This window comes from Mauremys reevesii, linkage group 4 (assembly GCF_016161935.1).
Source record: "Mauremys reevesii isolate NIE-2019 linkage group 4, ASM1616193v1, whole genome shotgun sequence".
NCBI lineage: Eukaryota > Metazoa > Chordata > Testudines > Geoemydidae > Mauremys > Mauremys reevesii.
In genome coordinates, this window is record NC_052626.1 from 40,556,313 (window position 1) to 40,581,454 (window position 25,142).

At 47.6% G+C, this 25,142-nt stretch overlaps 2 protein-coding genes across 9 annotated transcripts in view; one reads left to right on the forward strand and one right to left on the reverse strand.

Annotated features, from left to right (window-relative positions):
- Positions 1-1,107: 1,107 nt before the first annotated feature.
- Positions 1,108-15,151, reverse strand: GSTZ1 (glutathione S-transferase zeta 1). Of its 2 annotated transcripts, none has more exons than XM_039535783.1 (9): positions 14,170-15,151; positions 10,020-10,071; positions 8,943-9,010; positions 7,762-7,842; positions 7,103-7,228; positions 6,185-6,263; positions 5,197-5,249; positions 2,472-2,521; positions 1,108-1,651 (listed from the first exon to the last, which is right to left on the reverse strand). In XM_039535783.1, exons 1-9 carry the CDS (start codon positions 14,188-14,190, stop codon positions 1,525-1,527), a joined length of 657 nt encoding a protein of 218 aa, XP_039391717.1. In that variant the 5' UTR covers positions 14,191-15,151; the 3' UTR covers positions 1,108-1,524. The 2 variants fall into 2 exon arrangements, with proteins under 2 accessions (XP_039391717.1, XP_039391718.1); XM_039535784.1 differs by lacking the exon at positions 14,170-15,151 and adding an exon at positions 10,494-10,590.
- A 1,535-nt stretch (positions 15,152-16,686) lies between these two features.
- POMT2 (protein O-mannosyltransferase 2) overlaps positions 16,687-25,142 on the forward strand; it is a 42,820-nt gene continuing 34,364 nt past the window's right edge. For 4 of the 7 annotated variants that reach the window (XR_005597775.1, XR_005597776.1, XM_039535778.1 and 1 more), the window contains exons 1-5: positions 16,687-16,935; positions 19,579-19,681; positions 20,509-20,613; positions 21,319-21,427; positions 22,327-22,435. Coding sequence is in view for 5 of the 7 variants with exons in the window: in XM_039535778.1 (XP_039391712.1) it covers positions 16,709-16,935; positions 19,579-19,681; positions 20,509-20,613; positions 21,319-21,427; positions 22,327-22,435 (653 nt within the window). In the remaining 2 variants the exon portion in view is untranslated. Of the gene's footprint in view, positions 16,936-17,032; positions 17,238-19,578; positions 19,682-20,508; positions 20,614-21,318; positions 21,428-22,326; positions 22,436-25,142 lie in introns of those variants that run through there. The other 3 variants (XM_039535780.1, XM_039535781.1, XM_039535782.1) reach the window with 3 other exon arrangements.

The following is a 25,142-nucleotide window of genomic DNA, read 5'->3' on the forward strand; positions in this document are numbered from 1 at the left end:
TGGAGCCTGAGGACTGGGCACAAATCCCCAGCCTCACACTTGCATGGTGCCTATGCTTTGACACCTAATTACCCTGGGAAGCCTGAACTAAATCTGCAGTGTCCCATTAGAGGAATTTCCCCCAAGGCTTTGGGCAGAACTAGTCTCTCTTGCTTTCCTCTCTTGCTGTATATCACTTCTCTTCCCTGACCCAAATCCCAGCTTCTGTTGGGCGGAAATGAAGGTGACCTCATATATTCACTCTTAACTGGGTGAGGAGAGAGGGTTGCTGCAGGTAGGGTGACCAGTTGTCCTGATTTTTTTTTTTTATAGGGACAGTCCTGATTTTTTTGTCTTTTTCATATATAGGCTCCTATTACCCCCCCGCCCCACCCCTTGTCCTGATTTTTCACACTTGCTGTCTGGTCACCCTAGCTGCAGGCTCTGAAGAAAGGGCTGTAAGGTGAGGATGTGAGTCACCCACCAAAACTGGCTGGATCTCAGCTGTAACTTGGCAGTTCCTTTCTGCCATCCAGGAATAGGGTTCTTCTGGCTTGGAATGAATGAGAATTCACCACCCAGAAATCTCCCCTTGGGAAGGACGGGGGACAGTATTGCTAGAAAGTGAGTGACTGGCTTTCTACAAGTGGCTGAAAAGTCTCTGATGCTGTGTGATGTCTGGGTGTAAGTGGCCTGCCATCTGGGGATGGGGAAGAGAACGTTGTGATCTTTGGCTAAGGGGGGAGCTGGCTGCTATGCCAGCAGCGAGGGAGACTAGTTCTCTCAGATTGCTGCGTGGTGAAGGGAAGACATATAGATCACCCAGCAGCCTGGGACAACTAGTCTCCTTCATGCTGTCACTGCCGGTGTGGCAGGCATGGTGTAGCATAGCTGTCGGTGGTTCCCTACAAGAGCAGAGAGACCCGGGGTTGGGGTCAAGCTCTCATTATGTTTGCAGGAGGAGAGAGTGGGCCTGATCTTCTTTGCACTGACAACTATGTGAACTGGTATTTACTGAAGGCAATGGGGGTTACTGTAATTGTGGTGCGGGTGCTAGGACAATCAGGCTGGTGAAAGTGAGGCACCCTCAAGCTGGCCTTGTCCCATAGGTACAACTCCATTTTGGTATGAACATTTCCTGTAAAAGTCTATTGCCCTCACCCTCCACAATAAAAAAGCGAAGATATCTTCCGCAAGCCCATTCCTGGGGCCAAAGCCACACAAATGCAGGGCTCAAGATAGCTATTGATGCTTCTCCTTTAATCTGCTACAGGGTGAGATTGAAGGTAGTTAAACATGATCAGGGGTAAGCATGACCTTTCCCTACCATACTCAAGTCTGCAATGGGCCACCCACAGCTTCTTTCAGAGTACAGGGGCACGGGCGCTCGCTCTCTTTCTCCTTCCTCCTATGCAGCTGGCAAGGATGCATCAATGCTATGGCTGCCTGCTGGGCTTTTCTTCTCTGGGCAGGGTGTGATCCATTTCTTTGCCACCCCTGCCCTTGTGCTTTAGAGAGGAGCAGAGCCTGCTTGTAGGAAGGACCTTAGGCTCGCAGCTCTGCGGGGGTATCTGGCTGCCGGCACGGGTGGCTCACTTGGAATGCCTCTAGCTCCAGAAGGGCTTTATTGATTCTGGTGATCGTGGGGTATGGAGCCAGGTCCACTTTAAATCTACAAAGGGAAGAGAGATGCAGTCAGATACTCCCAGCTAGACAGTCCAGCAGCAAGCACTAAGGGAGAGTTCTACAGAATCCCTGCTCCACGGACTCAGGGCAGCACGATCAGCACACAGCTCCAGAAAAGTCAAGCAGATCATCTGGCAGATCAGGGCCTAGTCTGCACCAGGAAAAAAGTTGTGTTCTGATCATGTGTTAGCTAAGCTCACCCCTAGGATCTACCTTGGCCTGCTAATGTGTGAAAGCAGCCGTGTCTTCACTAGGATTTTACCTCCCGCATGTTACGTTGTGTTGGTTAGCATGGGGCAAGAAACACACCTTTTTTCCTAGAGTGGATACCCCCACTGGTCTTACAGCCATTTTTTTTTTTTTTTTTTAAATAAGGTTGCCAGTCATGGTATCCAAATATCTTCTTTCTCCTGGAGTGTGTAATGCTGCAGTTCTGGCTGCAAGAGGCCCTTTCAATAAGGGCTTCTACTAGCCCTAAGAGGCTGCGTTTCCCATGCTTTCTGCATAGGTGGGGACGCAGAATCAGGCCTGTCTAAGCTCATGTGGGTGCAGCTGCCAGTCTTGCTCTGGGGGCCTTAGGGAAGAAATCCCAGCTCCTCACTTTTGTGAGCCCTCAAAAGATACAGGGTTTTGGAAATGAAAAAACCATGGGGAGAAGAATACCCCGATAGAGATGTGGGGGGCAGGGGGAGGGAGTGCTATCCCAATTTGCTTGAGCATCAGCAGGAGAGAGGTCAGGCTTGGCCATCATCTAGGCTTCTGGTGCAAGAAGTGGGGTCTAATGGGGCTGACCAGCCCTCATTTACCTCTCAGCATTGTAAACCTGAGGGACCAAGCACAAGTCAGCCATGGAAACCTGCAGTGAAGGAAAGAAAACTGGTCAAAGCAATTCAGAACCCCACCCTACTGCCCAGGGCACTGGCTGGAGCTACAGATTGCCAGGCCCATTTTTTTCCCCAAAAGGCCCTTCTCAGCACTCGCCCTGTTCTGTACAATTCTGATCCTATAGTGGGCCCTATGAAGAGCAGGAGGCTGCCTCCCAGTCCAGCTCCTTACAGGGCCTGGAACAGCAGTGGGTGGTTGTTTCAATTTCAAACTATAGCTACACCCACCCAATACATGCCAGTGCAGGAGAGATGAACCACTGACAGATGAAAATGGTTGTACATGTTTATGTTCAGTGTTCACTTTCCACTGGCACCAGGTGTTACACAAAATGAAAGAGGAGGGGCCTGACTGGCTCAGGGGGATGGGATACAAAGCTTTTTACCTCTAGGGCAGCTGCCCCAGTGCTGCCTGGAACAGTAGTGACCATAAACTGTTACTCTCTGATGCCTTTTGGGGGCTTGTAGGCTCTCAAGCCAGTTTCTAGTGGGATGGGTGTTGCCATGTTGAAACTAAGCTTGTTTGTTTCTTCCACAGTGGAAGGAGGGCAGTTATTCCTTTACCAACTTCCATGCAGCGTGAAAGGGTTGAACTGGGAGCTCTGGGGCTGCACAGAAGGTCTCCCTCTCTGCAAGCAGGCTCAGTTGCTGGGCATGGGGACAATGCAGAATGGAACCCTTGGAGTCACTTGCAGCTGCTTACCATTGGCCCCAGGAGAGCTGCATAGTTACGCACCATGGGGACCAATTCATTAGAACAGCACAGCACCGTGAGATTCCTAGGGCAACTCTGCCACTGAGCAAACAAATCCAGGTGCCCCTCCAAAGAGGGAGCAGACAACCAGTTGGGGACATAGGCACTGACTCCATGGGTGCTCTTGGGCTGGAGCACCCATGGGGAAAAATTGGTGGGTGCTTAGCACCCATCAGCAGCTCCCCACTTCACCCCCCCATCCCAGCTTGCCTCTGCTCTGCCTCCATCTCCTCCCCTGGGCACACCGCGTGCCCGCTTTCCCCCCCTGGCTCCCAGCACTTGCACCACGAAACAGCTGATTTTCACAGCAAGCGCTGGGAGCCAAAGGTAAAAGCGGGGATGTGGTGCACCCAGGGAAGAGGTGGGGGCAGGGTGGGGATTTGGGGAAGGGGCAGGGAGCAGGTGGAGTTGGGGCAGAGACTTTAGGGAAGGGGTTGGAATGGGGGGGGGGGCAGGGCAGGGCAGGGGTGGGAAAAGGGTGGAGTCGGGGTGGGGGCAGGGGCAGAGGGGCATGAGCTCCCACCGGCGCCAGGGAAAATTGGCACCTATGTTTGGGGATGGAGAGTTGGATCCGTGATAAGTGAACCTCACTTATTATTTGCATTGCAGTAGCTTCAAGAGGAACTGACCAAGGCCCTATTGTGCTTGGCTGTATGTGTGTACACACACAGTGTAACAGATAGTCCCTACACTACAGAGCTTACAACCTAAATTGGACGGACGGGGGTCGGGGTTGGGGGAGTACTACTACTTCCATTTTAGAGATGGAAAACTGAGGCATAGAGAGAGTAGTGATTTGCCCAGGGCAGACACTAGGCAGAGCCAGGAATTTACCCAGATTTCTTCATAGAAATATAGGACTAGAAGGGAGTCGAGGAGTCATCAAATCCAGCCCTCTGTACTGAGGCAGGAACAAGTAAATTTAACTGTCCCTAACAGGTTATCTAGCCTGTTCTTAAAAAACTCCAGTGATGGGGATTCCCCACCCTCCCTGGGTTGGGGGGAGTGCTATATAGGGGAGAAGCCTATTCCAGAGTTTAACTACCCTTATAATTTGAATTTTTCCCCTTATATCTAACCTAAATCTCCCTTGCTGCAGTTTAAGCCCCTTATTTCTTGTCCTACCTTCAGAGGACATTAAGAACAGCTTCTTTATTACAGCCCTTAGTGTAGCTGAAGACTGTTATCAGGTCCGAGTCCAGTGCCTTGGCTACCAAACCAAGCTTCCTCCCATGGGTTAATGGGGTGAAGCAACTGCAGGACTAGGACGTTAAGCTCAGGGATTGGGCAGCCTCCTGAAGTCTCTCATACTTCCTGCTCTGGCTGGAAATGGTAGCAAAATGAGCTGTACTAGTTAGGCTGTTTGGTTTTCTTTAAAATGTTAGTGATAACGAGGTGCTGCGGTGGCAGGGCTGGAGACTGAGCCCTGTGTCAATGGGCATCACCACAGCCACTGTGCCTGCTTGGACCAGGAGTGGCCACCTCCAAGGGGATTTAGTCCTTAGACTTTAGCAAGATGGCCACCAAAGAGGCTGGTTTGTGCTGCAGAGAGGTAGCATACAGACAGGGCCAAGCAAATGTCCCTTCTAGCCCATGGCTTTTTGCCATCCCCACAGAGCTGGGAAAGGGAGAGCTGTCCGCCTCCTGTGTGAAATGCAGTGCAATGGCTACTCCCCAAAGGAGGAGGAACTAGGGAAGGAGAGCAGGTAATGGGTTGAGTCGGATGTTTGCAGCCCTGCTTCCTATGAAGAGGCCCAGGGAATGCTCTGTCTGCATATAGCTTGAGCACAGGGTGTGGTTGTGCTGTGACTCCACAGCCTCTATGCCCAAAGCCAGTCTATCCATGCTAGGCTATCCATGCCTTCTGCATGCTGTGCTGTCTGATCTCCTTACCTCATCCCCAATGCAATAGCGCCCAGCAGTGTGCTGCAGGATCCGCTCCAGAGCTGCGGAAAGAGACAGTGCATTGGGTCAGGAATCAGCAACTCCCACTTTCAGCGGCTTAAAGGGGAGTGGTGCTAAATTTGCCATCAGCCTTTTGGATTGAGTGTTGTGAACCAAGGTACCCTGAGTTGGGCTAGAAGGGAGCAACCCAGGGCAGCACTTACAGGGAAGGAGACTCTCACTGGAGCTGAGGAAGGAGGGTGCTTTGGGACTCAGCCATTTTGGACGCAAGATGGTTTCAAAAGGACAAAATAGGCTTCCTGTTCTTCCCCTCTGCTCCTTGCCTCCACTGTTAGTGGCAAGGAGATGGGCTTCCCTATACGAAGAGACTACAGAGCAGAACTGGAAAGAAGAACGGGAAGGTTCAGGATACAGAGATATAAACTGAGTGAAGCAGGGAGGGCCAGTCACTCCTATTGCCCTATCTCAGGTCACTGGAACAAGGAGGCCCAGAGTGAAATTAAAGGCAACTTATTGAAAGGAAATAGAAACGGTATTTTATGCCTACTAGAATTAACCCGTGGGCCACTCTGCCATGGATATTGAGGCAACAAGCTTAGTACCTTTTTAAAATAAAGGGTTGTACACTTTATATGAATGTAAAAGGCATCTGCTGTGACAGCTGGGATAAAAGGTTAAGTGTTGTCAGTCCTCATGTGTCCGGGTGTGAGCTGACTGCTACAGGGGTCAGGAAGGAATCCCCTCCTCCCTGTTTCCAGATGCAGCATTGAGCTTCCTCCGGAGCATCAGATATTTAACCACTGCTGGATGTGAGATTCTGGGTCAGATGGGCCCTTGGTCTGCTCCAGCATGGCAGCAGATGATACCATAGATGGCTCATTGTTCTGTTCCTGTGCAGGATTTTGGACCAGATCGCCCACCAGACTGCTCATCCAGTGCTTTGTGCTATTCGTAGATTAATTCAGTGCCGACGTACCTTTGAAACCACATGTGATATAGCGTTGAGCCCATTCCAGCTTCTTCTCCCCTCCCACTTGTTTCAGGAAAGTCAGGTTCTAAGGAGGCCAAAAGAGTCCCCAAATTAGCTTGATCCAGCAGGATGTAATTTGCCACAGGCCACACACAAAACAGGGTCATCTGGGATTAGATGGTGTCAATCCCTAATCCCCAGTCCCAAACTCTGCCCTTTGGGTCGCTAGAGGTTTCAGTCTCTGAACCACAGACCCACACATCCCAGTTCTTTCTCAGAGTTGCCCTTCCTACAAAACATCACATTCCTTTGCCTGGGGCTCTCTCTGCAGGGGCGGCTCTATGTTTTTTGCCGCCCCAAGCATGGCAGTCAGGCGGCCTTCGGCGGCATGCATTTCTGTGGGTGATCTGCCGGTCCCACGCCTTTGGCATACCCGCCGCTGAATTGCCGCTTAAGCCGTGGGACTGGTGGACCTCCCGCAGGCATGCTGACGAAGGGTCCCTGACTGCCGCCTTCACAGCGACCGGCAGGCCGTCCCCCGCGGCTTACCGCCCCCGGCACACGCTTGCTGTGCTGGTGCCTGGAGCTGCCCCTATCTCTCTGCCCCCTGCAACTGGAATGTGCTGCGCTGCTTGTAAATTCAGCTGTTCTTGAATAGAAGCCCTGGGGAACCATGGACGTTTCTCAGTGTCAGAGCATGTGGTCTTTGCAGGAAGTGCCTTTCTGTTTTCAATCGGCAAAATAGGTAGATGCTGCTAACCATGCTGAGCCTGGATTCGATCCTATGCCACTGTGTGTGAGATCTGCCACTCTATTGCCCATCAGCAGTTTCAACAGAATGATATTGTCACAATCTTTGAGAGACACAGAGGGCTAGAAACCCAATCTGGAAGTCTCATCCGCCTGTTTGTGACAGGACAGTACCTGCAGGGGCTGAATGCCAGAAACAATGTGATCCGAAATCATCCGGGCTTGGGCTCTCTTCTTCAGATCTTGAGGCAGCAGCCTGGGGTTAGGCCGGGTCTCTTCCAGGTACTGAATTATGGCCAGCTGCAATGAGCAAGGAGACATGGGTGAGATACTGGAGGGCTAAGGAGGAGAGGCCAGCCCCATCGCATGGCAAAGGAGCAGGAGTTAAAGACAGATTTCCTGTCTGAAGTCTGGCCTCTTCTGATCAGAGGTTACCACCATACCAAATAGTGTGCTTTTGTGATGTGGAAAAACTTCCCTGAAGAAACTTGGTGGAGCACTCCTGGCTCATCTCTCAAGTGATCTCTCTCCCTGGCAGAAGCTACCAAAAGACAAATTACCCAGTAAAAGATGGGATTCTGAGACAGCAGTTGAGCTGTGATCACTAATATCAGGTGCCTTTGTGCCTGATACAGAGTAATCTCTCAGCTGAAGAGGAAGACAACTTCCCATGGCAGTCTCCCTGCAGGCGCTGCTTGCTATACACTTCCCAGCCGGGATCATTTTCTGTGCTCTCTAACCCAGAGACCAGGCACAGTGTGGGGGCAAAGTCCTCCCTGTGGGCAGCAGGACACAGTAAATGATTAATGGGCAGAACTGGCTGGGCTACTCACCGACTGAGACAAGATGATGCCATCGATTTTCAGAGCTGGGACCTGTTGCATTGGATTTACTGCCTGGAATTCAGTAGAAAACTGGAGAGAAGACACTGGGATTACTATACTGTAGCCAAGAAGAGCCAAGAATTCCTCTCTGAAAGGGAAAACCTCAAGGGTCCCACAGCTCTGTATATTCTCTCTCCATGTCTGATTGTTTGGTAGGAGTGTGGGCCAGTGCTACCTTGTCTCCCAATTCCCCCGCTCGCAAATGGATTTGCGATCTTGCTGTCTCTGATACTGCTAAAACCCTGAGGTTTCTCCACTATGTTTTCTCCTTGGCTCTTTCCTCTGCTTCAGTCCTAATGGTCCTGGTACATTATGACCCTCCTTTGGGCACCAGGAGGCACTCCTGTTGGAGCCTAGGGTTCACTCCAGGTGCATTACCCCCACATTATCCATTGACCCAAGTGACAAGGCAAGATCCATCCCTGATCCCCCCAGCAGTGCAATTGCAGTATCATTCTCGGCGTGGCCATTTTGTCATATGCAGATTCCTGCTGTCCTCCAGTCAGTCAGTTTCTACAGTGTTGTTCAGGCACCTCCATGACAAATGCCTCCATTTTCTGGTGCCACCCATTCACAACCCAGGACTGTACTTGGAAATTGCAGCACTCTGCTTTTATTGCCACCACCTTATGAGCTTGGTTCCCCCATGCTGACTGAAGGCAGAGGGCCTGCCTGCAGCCTCCTGGATAATGCCAGGCACAGACATCAGAGAGGGAAAGAAACTATTAGATCTCATGCAATCTGTCTCTCTCACCCTCCCTCCTGGAGGCTAAGGCAGGATGGTGAGTTTCCCTAGTATGCTGTCTAGTTCTAGTTTTAAATCCCCCAAGCAATAGAGCTAATACCCCTTCCCATGGAGAGACAAGTCCATGGCCTGATATATGTGAGTTTCAGGAGATTTTCTTGATCTCAGCCTATGCTTAAGTCAACGCTAGGAAGGGAGGGAGTTAGGGATGCTGAAGAGGTCAGAGGCAACAGTTAGCTACGGAAAAAAAGTCTGGAGTAAGCAGGCAATGTAGATCCCCTTTCCTTTGCCCTCTGATAATCCTGGGCTGCCAAGTTTCTAGTGATGCCTAAGCTTAGCCTGTGTGCCAGCTTAGGGGGGAGGCTGACTGGAGTTGCCCTCTTACCTGCTGTCCCCCATCCTTCAGGAGGTTCACTGGTTCCTGATCATAGGCAATTCCCTTCAGAGCCAGTGCTAGAGGGAACACAAAATATAGATTCAGAGAGGCAGAGTGAGCCTGAAAGCTAGGTTCCAAGGAAAATAAAACTCAAAGTTTTAAATCTCTATTGAAGACAGTTTAAAAACAAAACAAGAAACCCCTTTCCCTTCAGTGGTTGTTTTAGATCTCCTGCGGAAGACAGTGCCTCTATCATGCAGTGCCCCCTAGTACTTTGCTGGGGCACTGAGGTCAGTACTAACACCCTATTGAATAACCCCCATTATGCCCTGCATTACAGCACCTTGGGCTGTAGCGTCAGTGGTAGCTCACAAGGGAGATTGCCCTGTGTCACCCATGTCACTTCTGGCAAAACCTTGTTTTAACTTGTCCCCATCCAAATACCGAGCAAGCCCCACCCTGCTTAACTTGCAGTATCAGATAAGATCACATACTTTGAGGTGGTATCACTGCAGGCACAGAACATGGGGCCTCTTTAAAGAATGTGGGAGATGAAGGCATCTGGATTACATTAGCTTTATGAAGGAAGTATGTCCCTCTAACTAGCTCTAGAGAGTGTCTGAGGAAAAAAGGAACTACTGAGGGCAGGGGGGAGCCATCCAGAGCCCACTATTGAGAGGCCAGCGCTGAGAAGAAAGGACAACAGAGATCCCCCCTTATTCTACCAAAGGTGGGTAGATGGTTAAAAGTTTGTAACAAACAAACATGAAATATTCTTTCAACCCCAGTAAGTATCTTGTCTGCCCATGGCCACTGGAGTTTCAACGAGGTACATGAAATGGTTATTCTCTTGATTCCCTACTAGCCTTCCCCTCCCCCAAATGCAAATTGATTCTGGTGTTTGCTCTCTCCTCCCACTGGAGAAGTGGAGGAAACCCAAAGTCATTTTTTTCAGTTGCATGTCTGCTGATCTCTCTCACAATCAGTAGGTCACTGATTAGTTTGGTTAGTGAACGGAGTTAGTGTTCAAGAAAGGTGGTGGGTTGACAGTGCCAGAGCAAAGAAGAATTAAACACCAGATCTTACCAATTCTCACTCTCCAGGAGCAGGAACTTCGGAAATAACTATAAAGAACTGGCTGAGGGGAGAGAGAGGGAAGTGGATTACATGATGGTAATGCTAGCAGTTTCTCAACTAGAGGGAAGCATTTTTCCTCCTGACCCTTTGAAAATTTGATCAAGTTTGATGCATTTCAACAAGGATACAAGTCAGGTGAGTTTGGGCCCTGCAAAACGTCTTTCTTTGTCACTTTCAGATGTGGGCTTCTTTATCATGCCATTGATTTTTAAAGTAAAATTCCCTTTTGTGTACAGTGAGAAGCTCCATTTGAAACCTCAGTAGCATGAGCCAGCCCTTTGAGCCATTCACCAACATGCATGTTCCCAATGTGGAACAGAAGCTACTCATCCAAGCAAGTGCTGAGAGTGCAGGGAAGTGAATCTCTAGTTTAACTATTGAACCAAAGAACCTCCCAGCTGCTTTAAACCCTTTGGATCTCACCTTTCCAGAGGAATCCATGGTCTGTGTACACAGTTCACTCCAAAGAGTGAAAACCACATGGCCCTGCCTTCTCTTTTCACTCAGCTGGGGTGGGGGAAGGCTCAGCCCCTACAGCCAATGAGAAAAGTGCCAGAATCCAAATTCTTAATAGCTTCCTGTGTTCAGAAGATTCAGCAACAGGAACTGGAAGGATTCAGTTCTGTTGTGAGTGAATATCCTGTACCAGCCACACCTATAATTCTCTTTAGGTTGATATATTGAACCCATCACTGTGATATCTGGCTCTTGTCACGATGGATAAAATATTTATATCGAGACTTTTGGGTTGCTGGAAGCTGCAAGTGCAGAAATACAACTTGGTGGGATAATAAAAGGAGAGCAGGTTGTAAAAACAGGATTTCTGTTATCACAAAGATGCCAGCTCTTCTGAGCAGGGACTGTCTTTGTGTAAAACTGGGAATACACTGTGTAACATACAACAAAGGTTCCTCCTCTGTACTCAAGGCTTGTTTGTATTTCTTATTAACAAATAATAAACCTCTAGCTCCTTCCTTTGGAGTACCCCAAAGCACTTCAGAAAATGTTAATAAATTAACACCACATGCCACCGCTTCTTCCTCCCCAAAAAAATGCAGTGTCATGATAGCCCCATTTTACAGAGGGGAATACTGTACCAGAGAGAGGAAGTGACTTGTCCATTGACTTGTGTGACAATGGCAGAACCAGAACTAAAACCCAGGAGTCCTGAGTCCCAGTCCTGTATCTAAGCACTAAATCATTTTCACAGCTAAATATTAGATTAATTTAAACTGTTTACAGAATGTAAATGTTTGACTAAATTATCCCAGCCGAAGTTCACCAGAGGAATGGTTGGTAGGAGGGCAGAGAAGAAAGGAATGCTGCAGTATTACTAGCTCTTGGGATTTTCCTGTGACATTCATGCTATTTGGTGATTTTCACAAAGCCTCAGCTCCTGAAGTCATAAGATTATGTGAAAATCTCAGTTTTCATTTTAAAAAATAGTAACTTTCTAGCCCTCGTGGTTGCAGATCAAAACTGGAAACCACAAACTCTAAGGAATCAAAAACCAGAAGGTAAAGAAAAAACATCCAAAATGTATTAATTTTGTTTATCTTTCTTTGGGACCTTGCTCAGAATTTTTGAACACTTGGAGTTGGCAATATGTTCCCTTTGCCTCTCTGTTCCCTGGCTCTAACCTCCCAGTCAAGGAAGACATTTTCCTGCTTGCTCTCTCTCTATATTTCTGCAGTCTGCCTGATCATTTGCTAACTGAGTGTCATGCATGTAAATTGTGTCATGCTGATGACCTCGCTCTTTAGTTTCAAGGCCCCTGAGGATGAGGGGAAAGCATCACATTTACTTTACAACTTAGGACCCTTTGTCACTTGATACAGTGCCAGCTCAAGTTAACACTGCCTTTCAGAGATGTGAAAAGGCCAAGAAATTGGTCTGCACAGGGAGAGTGAAGGTGAAGAGAAGATCCGGGGCAGTAAGTCCTCCCAGTCACATGCTGGGTGTGCAGAAGTGTGATCAGATTCCAAAGAAGATTCATGACCCTAAGAACATTAGAATGGCCATACTGGGTCAAACCAAAGGTCCATCTAGCCCAGTATCCTGTCTTCCGACAGTAGCCAATGCTAGGTAACCCAGAGGTAATAAACAAAACAGGTAATCATCAAGTGATCCATCCTCAGCTTCTGGCAAACAGAGGCTAGGGACACCATCCCTGTCCATCCTGACTAATAGCCATTGTTGGACCTATCCTCCATGAATGTATCTAGTTCTTTTCTGAACCTTGTTATAGTTTTGGCCTTCACAGCATCCTCTGGGAAAGAGTTCCACAGGTTGACTGTGAGTTGTGTGAAGAAATACTTCCTCTTGCTTATTTTAAATCTGCTGCCTATTAATTTTATTTGGTGACCCCTAGTTCTTGTGTTGTGAGAAGGAGTAAATAACACTTCCTTATTTATTTTCTCCACACCAGTCATGATTTTAGAGACCTCTATCAGATCCCCCCTTAGTTGTCTCTTTTCCAAGCTGAAAAGTCCCAATAATATTACTCTCTCCTCATGACTCCTTCACTGAGAAGAACCATTGCCTCTTGTTTTTATTCACATCTCATTCTTTAGTGAGGAGGTCGGGAGTAGTATGGATAAAGAACAGAGCAGCTGATGGAGTCAGGACTCTTGTGATCTATGCTCGGCTCTGCTTGTGATGATGCAGGACATGACCTGGGACATAACCTCTATGTATGAAATGGGGCGGGGGATGACAACTCTTACTTAACTAGGGGGCTGTGAGGCTTAATGCACTGATAGCTGTAAAGTGCTTAGAGAGCATCAGCTGGAAGAAGCAGCCAGTACAAAATACTACAGGGTGTTCCTGGTGACACTTATACCTTGGAGCTTATTTCACTGGCTAATACCCTGACTCTTCCCCTCAAACTTTGCCCAGCTGAGGACCACATTGATAGCTGGGTGACAGCTGGAGGCTACATCCTACATGGTTTAAAATGGATCATATTGCAGCAGCTTACATCTTTAATAGGGGCATACAGCCCACACAGCATACAGGTTCCATTATGCAGCAATACTTCTTGAGGCTCAGGGGGAACTTATTGGCTCAGCATGGAGCACCATGGGCAGCATGTCCCTGCAACCCTGTTTCCCTCTAAGTGTCACTTCTTCCCAGGCTTTCACTGGTATCTATATGTCTCAGGCTGTATCAGCCGGACCAGATCTTTGCATCCTGACCATCTGTTGATTCCAACTGCAACACTGTAACAGCCCTGTGTGCATTACCTGCCTCAGTACAGCAGCCCTGGCAACAATGGATAATGTAGAATTAGAGAGGGAAAAAGTGTTCCTCTGAGGTATGCCCAAGGGTTAGAAACCCATCTGAAACTCTCCACCTGTGCTTTGTTAGATTATAATTTATCATCAGATCATAACCCAAAAGAACAGAATAAATCACTCCGCTCTTAATCACCCAATACACGTGCAGAAAGTTCCACTACTATAGGTTGTGGGAGAGGAAAATAAACCATATATTGTAATTTATGATAGTTCTATTTCATTTGTTGCACATGCTGTTTAAACTCTGATCCAAATTCCTTGCCCTTCCCACAAACACACATGCCATCTGGTGGGATTCCTCTTGTTAGATGTTGAAACCCAATCTGATCGCTTACAAAATTTTTTGTGTTCTGCAGCTGTCCTTATATTAAGCAGTTTCTTTCTTTCCTGGAGACTTTTACGTGGAGGCACTGGATACTAACTTAGGTCTCGATCCTGCAAGTTGTTCTACCTGGGCAAAGCCCAAGTGAAGTCAATGTGGCTCTGCACAGGCATAGGGTTCTGCCTGTGTGGGGCATATTGCAGGACTCAGGGTTTAAACTGAATCCAGGGATTACTTACATCTGATCAAGGGGCCACAATTTCAGCCCATCTTCCACAAAACGTGTGGGGTTGAGGGTAGCTACATCCCTGTCTGAAAATGCAGTCTGCACTTCAGATGCCTCTGAATTAACCTGAAGATCCTCCAGCTGAAGCTGCATTATCTGTAGGAGAAATAAGAGCTTCTCTTTGTGCAGCCAGAGTAAAAGAAAAAGCCCCAATTCTGCTCTCTGTCTCTGATCCCCAGTAGCAGTAAATACCTTCACTAAGGCAGTACTCATCTTGCACTTTCAGCACCGCTCTGTTCTGTTTCCGCCTCTGAATGAACAGAAGTCACACAGATGCTAACATTGCTTTGGCTGACGCATCCTCCTTCACGTGCTCTCTATAGGTCTGTTTCTGCTGCCAGTCTTATTCAGATGAGGCCCCAGGCATGCTTTGAGAGTTGCTGGGATTCTGGGAGTAGTAGTTCTACATGCTTTTCCATGTCTTAAAGCATCTCGATTGGATAGTTTATGCCCAAAGTTTAGATTTTTTGTAAGGAGGAAAAGATTTTTAAAATCCTCATATTAACTGAAACGTTTTAATATTATTTTCTAAAAGTTCAATGAAGAATTTGAATGTAAGCATCTCCCCAAAATAATTGCAACGCAGAGAGTGCAGCATACAGGTCAAAAACCAGAAAGTGAATCTGGCTAGCAATAAAAGTAAATCTGATCAATTAAGCACTATTGTATAGGCATGACAAACATTGCAAGTGCTGTGTGTGCCCAGCTGATGTGTGTGTGAGCAATGGAAGGGCAGTCACTGAGTGTGTCTGTCAGTGAATGGGGATGGGCAATGGATGTGCGCATAGTGTGGGCACACATGGGATGCATGTGGTGTGTGGGGTCTGTCAATGAATGGAGGCGGGCAGTAGGTGTGCGCATGATGTGCACATGAGCTGTGGCTGTTTGTAGACTGCGCAGTCACTGTGTGTGTGTGATCTGTCAGCAAATGGGGGCAGTGGGTATGTGCGGTGGGGGGCAGGGCAGTCATTGGGTGTGTGTGGGGGGGAGTCTGTCAGTTAATGGGCCTGGAGGGTCATTGATGGGTCACTGGATGTGGCAGTCTGTCAGTGAATGGGGGTGGTGGTGGCAGGCAGGGCATTCACGGAGTGTCTGTGGGGTTCAGTCAGTGAATGGGGAGTGGCAGTCCCAGGGTGTCTGTCAGTGAAGCGGGGTGGGCAGGGCAGTGTTGGGGTGTCTGTGGGGGTCTGTCAGTGAAAGGGAGTGGCAGGCAGGGCAGTCATGGGGTGTTTGTGAACGGGGGCAGACAGGGCTGTCACGGGCTGTCTGTGGGGGTCTGTCAGTGAAAGGGGGCGGGCAGGGCAGTCACGGGGTGTCTGTGAATGGGGGAGCAAGGGGACAGTCATGGGCTGTCTGTGGGGGTCTGTCAGTGAAAGGGGCGGCAGTGCAGTGCTGGGGTGTCTGTGAATGGGGAGCAAGCGGGGCAGTCACAGGCTGTCTGTGGGGTCTGTCAGTGAAAGGGGGGCAGGCAGGGCAGTGTTGGGGTGTCTGTGGGGGTCTGTCAGTGAAGGGGGGCGGGCAGGGCAATCTCAGGGTGTCTGTGAATGGGGGAGCAAGCGGGGCAGTCACGGGCTGTCTGTGGGGGTCTGTCAGTGAAAGGGGGGCGGGCAGGGCAGTGTTGGGGTGTCGGTGGGGGGCTGTGAGTGCACGGGAGTGGCAGGCCGGGCAGGCGTGGGGTGTTTGTGAACGGGGGCAGACAGGGCTGGCACGGGCTGGCTGTGGGGTCTGTCAGTGAACGGGGGCGGGCAGGGCAGTCACGGGGTGTCTGTGAATGGGGGAGCAAGGGGCAGTCATGGGCTGTCTGTGGGGGTCTGTCAGTGAAAGGGGGCGGGCAGTGCAGTGCTGGGGTGTCTGTGAATGGGGGAGCAAGCGGGGCAGTCACAGGCTGTTTGTGGGGGTCTGTCAGTGAAAGGGGGCAGGCAGGGCAGTGTTGGGGTGTCTGTGGGGGTCTGTCAGTGAAGGGGGGCGGGCAGGGCAATCTCAGGGTGTCTGTGAATGGGGGAGCAAGCGGGGCAGTCACGGGCTGTCTGTGGGGGTCTGTCAGTGAAAGGGGGCGGGCGGGCAGTCACAGGGTGTCTGGGAATGGGGGAGCAAGCGGGGCAGTTACGGGATGTCTGTGGGGGTCTGTCAGTGAAAAGGGGCGGGCAGGGCAGTGCTGGGGTGTCTGTGAATGGGGGAGCAAGCGGGGCAGTCACGGGCTGTCTGTGGGGGTCTGTCAGTGAATGGGGGAGCAAGCAGGGCAGTCACGGGCTGTCTGTGGGGGTCTGTCAGTGAATGGGGGAGCAAGCGGGGCAGTCACGGGCTGTCTGTGGAGGTCTGTCTGTGAATGGGGGAGCAAGCGGGGCAGTCACGGGCTGTCTGTGGGGGTCTGTCAGTGAAAGGGGGCGGGCAAGGCAGTGTTGGGGTGTCTGTGGGAGTCTGTCAGTGAAGGGGGGCGGGCAGGGCAATCTCGGGGTGCCGGCTGGGCGCGGAGGGAGGTGACGGGTCCCCGCCGTTTCCTTTCACGCTGCACAGGGTCCGTACTGTGGCATTTCCGACCCGTCTCTCGCTTGACCCCGCCACCAGCCGGGGCGACGCTTCGGCCCCGAGGCGGAGAACTACAACTCCCATGATGCTCTGCGAGGGAACCAGACTCTGCTTCCCGCCATGCCCTACGGCGCGGACTCCCTTTCCCTTGGTGCCGTGCGCGGTGCTGCCCGGCCGCCGGCGCCTCCCTCGTGTCGGGGCGCGGATGACGCTGGCGGCGGGGTGCTGCCAGGCCGAGTCGGGCCCGCGCTGCGGGGGGCTCCGGCAGCGGCGACCTCGCAGGCCGGCCGGTGAGCAGAGCCGTCCCTCTCCTCCTCCGCGGGCCTGGGCTCCCCTGGAAGCTCCAGTCGGGGTCTGGGCCCCGCTGGCCTCCGTCACCCTCCTCAGCTTCGCCTCCCGCTTCTACCGCCTGTCCGAGCCGCCGCACGTCTGGTGAGGGGCGCGACGCTATGGCAACGGGGGTGGGGCTGGCGGTCAGGCCGCGGGAGGGGGGCGGAGTCACGGCTGGGTCGGTCAGGGGCCTAGTGCTGGGTTTAGCAGCCGCTTGCCCGCGTGGGGAATGAATAGGGGTTTGGTGAGGCGCTGGCGGCCCCGTGGGGTTGGGGCAGCGACAGGCGCCTGCCCGCGGCTGTGTGGCTGGCTGGGCCTTGGGAGTGGGGCAGGGGTATGGGGCACAGCTCCCCGCTCGCCCCGATGACAGTCGTCACCTAGCGGGTCAGCAGGGACACTTCCAGGTAGGGGATGCTCAGCGCCGGATTTACACTTTACATGCTCCTAGGCACAGCATCTTCAGCACTCCCCCGCATACAGCTGACCTTCATGTTTTCCGAAAAAAACAAAACCTTTTAAGCCATTTTAATTTTTAGATGTCCCTAGAATGCCGGCCCCCCTACGCATGTGCCTTCTGTGCCTAATTGGAAATCCGGCCCTGGGGATGCTTGGGGGGCATAACTGAAGGGGTCAAGACAAGGGGGGCGTGGCAGAGAGGAGATTTAGCCAGCAAATTATAGTGAACTCAGTGAATGAGGCAGCTGTGGTGAGTTGCTGGGAAAGGAGGCTCCTACCACATCCTATGGTGGGAGGTTGCTTTTGAAGGCTCTCCTGTCCACACTGGCTCTGGAACAATTGTCTGGAAAGATCCATCCTCTATCAGTCTGTTTAGTCCCTATGGAGACTGATTGAAGCACTTGTGAGTGTGGATGGCAAGTGCATTTCAATTGGGGAATAAACGTTGTATAACATGATAAATTGCACTAGTGGAGACAAGGCCAAAGTGCTATATGAACATGGAGCTAGGCCATGTTTCTGTTGATAACTGTTTAGTAGTTAGTTTATTATTTTAATGTAACAAAATTGACATAAAAGAATAACTCTCTTGGGCTCTAGATGCTTTTCCTATTAATAAAAATACATTGCTACAGTCATTATGAAATTAAAATTATAATACCTAGCTCTTATAAAATGCTTTGCATCATTATTCCCATTTTACAGATGGAGAAACTGAGGCAGCACATTTTCATGCATATGCTAATCACCAGTCAACAAGTATATTATAAAGTAAAATTTCTCATCCTTCATGTTCCCCTTAAAAATTGCTGTGCCCAATCACCTCATCCCTCCCCTAATGCCTGCTCTTACAGGCTTTACATAAGAACAGCCATACTGGGTCAGACCAAAGGTCCATCTAGCCCAATATCCTCTTTTCCGACAGCGGCCAATGCCAGGTGCTCCAGAGGGAATGAACAGATCAGGTAATCATCAAGTGATCCATTTCTTGTTGTCCATTCCCAGCTTCTGGCAAGCAGAGGCTAGGGACACCTCTGCCCATCCTGGCAATAGTCACTGATGGACCTATACTCCATGAATTTATCTAGTTCTTTTTTGAACCCTGTTATAGTCTTGGCCTTCACAACACCCTCTTGCAAGGAGTTCCACAGGTCGACTATGCATTGTGTGAAAAAAAATACTTCCTTTTGTTTGTTTTAAACCTGCTGCCTATTAATTTCATTTGGTGACCCCTAGTTCGTGTGTTATGTGAAGGAGTAAATAACACTTCCTTATTTACTTTCTCTACACCTATCATGATTTTATAGACCTCTGTCATATCCCCCTTTAGTCGTATCTTTTCCAAGCTTAAAAGTCACAGTTTTATTAATCTCTCCTCATATGGAAGCCGTTCCATACCCCTAATCATTTTTGTTGCTCTTTTTTTAACCTTTTCCAATTCCAATATATCTTTTTTGAGATGGGGCAACCACATCTGCATGCAGTATTCAAGATGTGGGCATACCATGGATTTATATAGAGACAATGTATTTTCTGTCTTATTTATCCCTTTCTTAATGATTCCCAACATTCGGTTTGCCTTTTTGACTGCGGCTGCACATTGAGTGGATCTTTTCAGAGAACTATCCACAATTACACCAAGATCTCCGTCTTGAGTGATAACAGATAAATTTAGACCCCATCATTTTATATGTATAGTTGGGATTATGTTTTCCAATGTGCATTACTTTGCATTTATTAACATTGAATTTCATCTGCCATTTTGTTGCCCAGTCACCCAGTTTTGTATGTATTTTTTTTTTTTGTAGTACGCCAGGAAGAACAGCTGATTTGGACTATTTCAGAAGGGGGATGGGTTAGGATTTCAGTGTCAAGGGTTCATGTGGTGAACGCCCTGCCAACAATTTTCTCTATTATATACTGAGCAGGCTTCAATTTGACCCTCATTATGGTACAGGGAGAGAGGTGTATCTTAGGTAAGCAGCTCCCAGGCCATTTAGGGCTTAAGGGACAAAACTAACACCTTTAAACTCAACTTGGCAGCCAGAAGGCAGCCAGTGTATGTTCTGCAGCACTGGTATATTCATGGAGAGATATCTTGATTACTAAGGAGGCTGACCCATTTTCCATTAGCTCCAGCCTCCTAATGGATTTAACGTGTAATCCCATGTAGAATGTTATGCATTTATCCAGTATAAAAGTGGCAAAAGATAGTCACTAGCAAAATAGACATCTATGGACGTTTGATTATTTCCAGCTCCTGAGTACATCTATCTTTTCTTTTTTTAGTTGGGATGAAACTCATTTTGGGAAGATGGGAAGTTACTACATTAACCGGACCTTCTTCTTTGACGTCCACCCACCTCTGGGGAAGGTGAACAGCTCTCATCAGGTCTTGCGTACATTTTAGGAGCCAGTAGAATCCCCTGGTCATTGGAACAGTCCAACCAAAGCCTATTCCATTCTTCTGGTCAAAGTGTAGGATGAGCACCAGAGTTTTCTGGATGCCCCTTCCTTGCTACTGTTGTCATCTATTTGTTGTTTAACTGGGAGGCTGTGACATGTGGCCCCCTCTTGAGGCCACACCCTCTCTTTTCTCTTCCATGGAAAATGCCAAAAATATGGGAAAGTAAAGAGTGTGCTTAATGCTGGATGTTGAAAAGGAGAAAATGATTGGTCATAAAACATGTGTAAGTGCTTTTAGGGGAAATGAAGGTGCCTCCTTGTGGGAAGTTATAGATCCAGGGAGCTTCGCAGTTCCTACTAGCAGGAATGTGAACTAAGTGCTCTGTAAACCAGTGAACAATACTTCTTTTCTCAAAATAACATTTGAAAACAGCATATTCTGAGCCAATCAGATCTTCATATCCGAGTCTATCACCTTGCTCATAAAATGCCAATTAAGAGAGACTTTTATGTTGGCTGAGGAGGATTGCAACTGGGTGGGTATCTGGTATAAGAGAATAGGGTTGTTACTGCACTGCAGCCAAATGCTTTATTAAAGGCAAGAACACATTTCAGGGAGTCCTCGGTGGTGCCCATGACAGCAATGCACATAGTTGGGATGGACTATAGCCAGATAAGATGCAGATCTACAAATTTTGGGTAGATTTTTGATGGTGGGATGTGGGATGCTGTGAGCATCTTTCCTGCAGCTGGAGTGGATGCCACTGATTCTGAAGTTGTTTCCCTGACCAGTTTTCCCCTTTCCCTCCCCAGATGCTGATAGGACTTGCTGGGTACCTGAGCGGATACAATGGCACGTTTCCTTTCCAAAAGCCAGGGGACAGATATGAGCATCATAACTACATAGGAATGAGAGGGGTAAGAATGCATCAGACAGTGCTTAACCCATCCGCTCACAAATCAGTGAAGGAAAGCAGAACAGTCCTCTGGAAAAGATGGGTGTTTCCCGTCCTCTCCTTGGCTCCTTCAGTATAGACTGTTACTTCCCTTCAGATTTTGAAGAGGCTGCATTTTTAAGACATATATTAAATTCTTTCATCCCTACCTCATCTGTGCAGATGGGCTGGTACTGGGATTTTTGAAACTGGAGCAGCCACTAACATTCTTCTTTGTCTGGCTCCATGTCTTTTATGGCAAGCAGGCCTCTGAAATAACTTGTTGGATGTTATGGTGGAACCCATGTATTGTCTTTGGCCAGAGTAAAATAAGGATGAGTTGACCCTGAAGGTGGTTGGTTTGAAGCTAATTGAAAGATGTTTCTGGAAATGACTTATATGGTCTGGAAAGAAACAAAAAACAAATCCTTGTTACTTACATGTGTAGACATAGAACTGCATAAACAATTGAAATTCTTCAAATTAAGTTTTAATTAGTTTGGCCTCTGCCTGAGTATCCTCAGTGAGCCAGACTTGGGCACCACTCAGTCAGTTGTAGTTACTTGCAGGAGCATCCATTGTTTGAATCTGTTTGAGGATGGAAGGAAGAAGGGCATGTGGGATCTGTATACACATTCATCTTGTGAAGAGATTATCATTCCCCTCTGTGTCCATTCTTTTCCTTCAGTTCTGTGCATTTCTAGGCTCATGCCTAGTTCCCTTCGCCTACCTCATAGTGCTGGAGCTGTCCAAGTCACTGTCTGCAGCATTACTTGCAGCCTCCATCCTGATTTTTGGTAAGCATTTCTAGCATCCTCATGGGAAATCTTATCTGTTTGGCATGTGGATGAAGGAGGGTCAGTAATGGAGGCCAGCCTCAGTGCAGATGAACTGTGCAGAGACTTTTCTCTCTGGAGTCATTACCTGCCAAGAAGAAGTCACTGATGAGAAAGGGTAGACACTGCCTCCCTTTTAAGAGCCGAATAACTGCAATCTATATAGTGCTTTTTATTCATAAGGTTCCCAAAGCATTTATAATCTGATTTAGTTTATAGGTATTTCTGTGGTGCTCATTGCTGTACTATTGGAGTACATTTAAATCGAAGAATTTAAAAAAACTTCATGAAAGATGTATAGCTAGAGATAATTTTTCCCAATACTGAAACACAGCCACCTCTGGTATGGGATATAGCAGCTGTTTAATAGTGCCCAGCAATGCTAAATAAGACTTCAGGGTAATAAATCGATAAAGGTTCTGTGTATAATTGAAATTATAGAGAAGGGTTTAGATAGGCAGAATAGAATTACCTGAGTTAGAGACGGGCCATTTAACACACAAACTCTCAAAAAGCATCACAGGATTTTTAATATCTCCAGGTCAAAGCTGCTGTTCGTTCATTCTTTCTTTCGTTTGTCATTCCCAGCTCCCATTTGTTCAAAGAATGAGGAACTGAGAACATAATCTGTGTTTGCTGCATGGCAATTCAGAGCTTTGCTGTTTAGTGCCATTTGAAAATAACATTTCAAAGTTTCATACTATGGTAAAAGTTGAGACATGCTGACCTGTTTCTAATCCCAACATTGCCCAGGCTGTCTCTTGACTAAGCTGTGAGGAAACTGGCTTGCTACAGACGCTGCTCTAGGTTTTCTTTGAAACTGAGACATTTCTTAGTATAGTTGGTGTTTTATTTTCCAGATACAGGCTGCATTACTCTGTCCCAGTACATCCTGCTTGACCCCATTCTGATGTTCTTTCTTATGGGAGCTGTGCTGAGTATGGTCAAGTATAACTCCTGTGCAGATAGGTAAGATGGTGATCTTTTTTTATTATGCCATAGATGTATGAGCCTTCATGCATGTACAGGGAGACAATATGATAGTGGGAGGGTGGGGAGAGGGGATGGGATGGAAGGAGAAGATGGATGGAATTTGGCTCCTTGGAGAAGGGGGAAGAGACTGTTGTGAATATGGTCGGTTTCTGAGAGTCAGGGATGGAAAGGGACCTTGATAGGTCATGTAGTCCAATCCCCAGCACTGATACGGGACTAAGTAATATTGACCATCCCTGACAGGTGTTTATCTAAACAGTTCTTATAAACCTCCAGTGATGGAGAATCTATAACCTCCCTAGGCAATTTGTTTCAATGCTTAACTACCTTTACAGTTAGGAAGTTTTCCCTAATGTCCAACCTAAATCTCCCTTGCTGTGATTTAAGCCCATTACTTTTTGTCCTGTCCTTGGTGTTTAAGGATAACACTTTATCACCCTCCTTATGACATCCTTTTATGTACTTGAAGACTGGGTCATGTTTTCTAAATCTTTTATTATTTGTATTGCTCTCCTCTGGACTTTCTCCAATTTGTCCTCATCTTTCCTGAAGTGTGGTGCCCCGATGAGGGTCTTCTCAGTGCTGCAAAGAATGGAAGAATTACTTCTAGTGTCTTGCTTACCACACTCCTGCTAATACATTCCAGAATGATGTTTGCTTTTTTTTGTAACAGGCTTGCATTGTTGACTGATATTTAGTTTGTGATCCACTATACCCCCAGAATATTTTTTGCAGTACTGCTTTCTTGGCAATCATTTCACATTTTGTATTTGTGCAATTATTCCTTCCTATTTGTTTCAGACCATTTCTCCAATTTGTCAAGATAATTTTGAATTCTAATCCTTTACTCCAAAGCACTTGCAACCTCTCTCAGCTGAGTATCAGCCTCAGATTTTATCAATGTGCTCTCTATGCCATTATCCAAATAATTTATGATGGTTTTGAATAGAACCAGATCCAGGACCGACCTCTGCGGGGCCCCACTTGATATTCCCTGTGAGCTTGACTGTTACCCATTTGATAACTACTCTGAATATGGTTTTCCAACCAGTTGTGCACCCATCTTATAGGAGATTGGTCTAGGTTATATTTTCCTAGTTTGCTTATGAGAAGGTCAGAATCAGACAGTATCAGAAGCCTTACTAAAGTCAAAATATATTGCAAGTACTGGGTCCCCCATCCACGTTTGTTATCCTGTCGAAGAAGGATGTTAGGTTGGTTTGACAGGATTTGTTCTCAGCAAATCCATGTTGACTGTTACTTATTGCCTTATCTTCTAAGTGCTTACAAACTGATTGATTATTTGTTCCTTTATTTTTCCAGTACTGAAGTTAAGATGACTGGTCTATAAATCCCTGGGTTTCCTTATTTCCCTTTTTATAAATAGGTACTATATTTGCCCTTTTCCAGTCCTCTGGGGTCTCTCCCATCCTTCACATGTTCTCAAAGATAATTGCTAATGGCTGAAAGATCTCTTCCGCCGGTTCTTTAAGCATTCTAGGATGTATTTCACCATGCCCTGCGGACTTGAAGACATCTAACTTGTCTAAGTAATTCGTAACTTGTTTTTTCCCCTATATTAGCCTCAGATCCTACCCTGTTTACTTTGATGTTCACTGTGTTAGTCATCTGATCACTGCTAACTGGTGAAAACTGAAACAAAAAAGGCATTTAGCATTTCAGCCATAGCTGTGTTTTCTGTTAGTCTTTCCCTCCTCATTGAGTAAAGGGCTTACTCTGTCCTTGGTTTTCCTCTTGCTTCTGATGTATTTGTAAAAATGTTTTCTTGCTGCCCTTTATATCCCTAGCTAGTTTAATCTCATTTTGTGCATTGGCCTTTCTAATTTTGTCCTTGCATTCTTGTGCTGTTTTTATATTCATCCTTTGTAATCTGACCTAGTTTCTACTTTTTGTATGATTCTTTTTTGAGTTTTAGGTTGTTGAAGGTCTCCTGGGTAAGGCAGGGTGCTCTTACCATATTTCCTATCTTTCCTACACATTGGGATAGTTTGCTCTTGTGCCCTTAATAATGTCTCTTTTTAAAAGACTGCCAACTCTACTGATATCTTTTTTCACTTAGACTTGCTTCCCATGGTATGTAACTATTCTCAGAGTTTGCTAAAATCTGCCTTCTTGAAGTCCATGGTCTTTATTCTGCTGTTTTCCCTCCTACCATTCTTTAGAATCATATACTCTTATCATTTCATGATCACTTTCACACAAGCTGCTTTCCACCTTCAAATGCTCAACTATTTCCTCTCTGTTTGTCAGAATCAAATCTAGAGCAGCCTCTCTCCTAGTTGCTTTTTCTACCTTATGTAATAAAAAGTTGTCTCCAATGCATTTCAAGAACTTGTTGGATAATCTGTGCCCTGCTGTATTATTTTCCCAACAGATTTCTGGATAGTTGAAGTCTCGCATCATCACCAAGTCCTAAGCTTTGGATGATTTTGTTAGTTGATTAAAACAAGCCTCATCAACCTCTTCTTCCTGGTGAGGTGGCCTATAGTAGACCCCCTACAATGACATCACCCTTGTTGTTTTTTTTTACCCCTTTTATCTATACTCAGAAACTTTCAACAGGTCTGCCTGCCACTTCTATCTCAAGCTCAGAGCATGTGTAATCTTTGATATACAAGGCAACACCTCCCTTTTCCCCCTGCCTATCCTGAACAAGCTGTAC

Excerpts from the sequence above, each read along its gene's own strand:
- GSTZ1 (XM_039535783.1), bottom strand. The coding sequence starts at position 14,190 with ATGAGTACTGCCTTAGTGAAG. Across the intron at positions 7,843-8,942 it reads TGAAGGATGGGGGACAGCAG|TTTTCTACTGAATTCCAGGC; the intron begins GTAAGAGGGCAA and ends TCTTCTCTCCAG. Across the intron at positions 2,522-5,196 it reads GCTATTGCATTGGGGATGAG|GTTTCCATGGCTGACTTGTG; the intron begins GTAAGGAGATCA and ends CCTTCACTGCAG.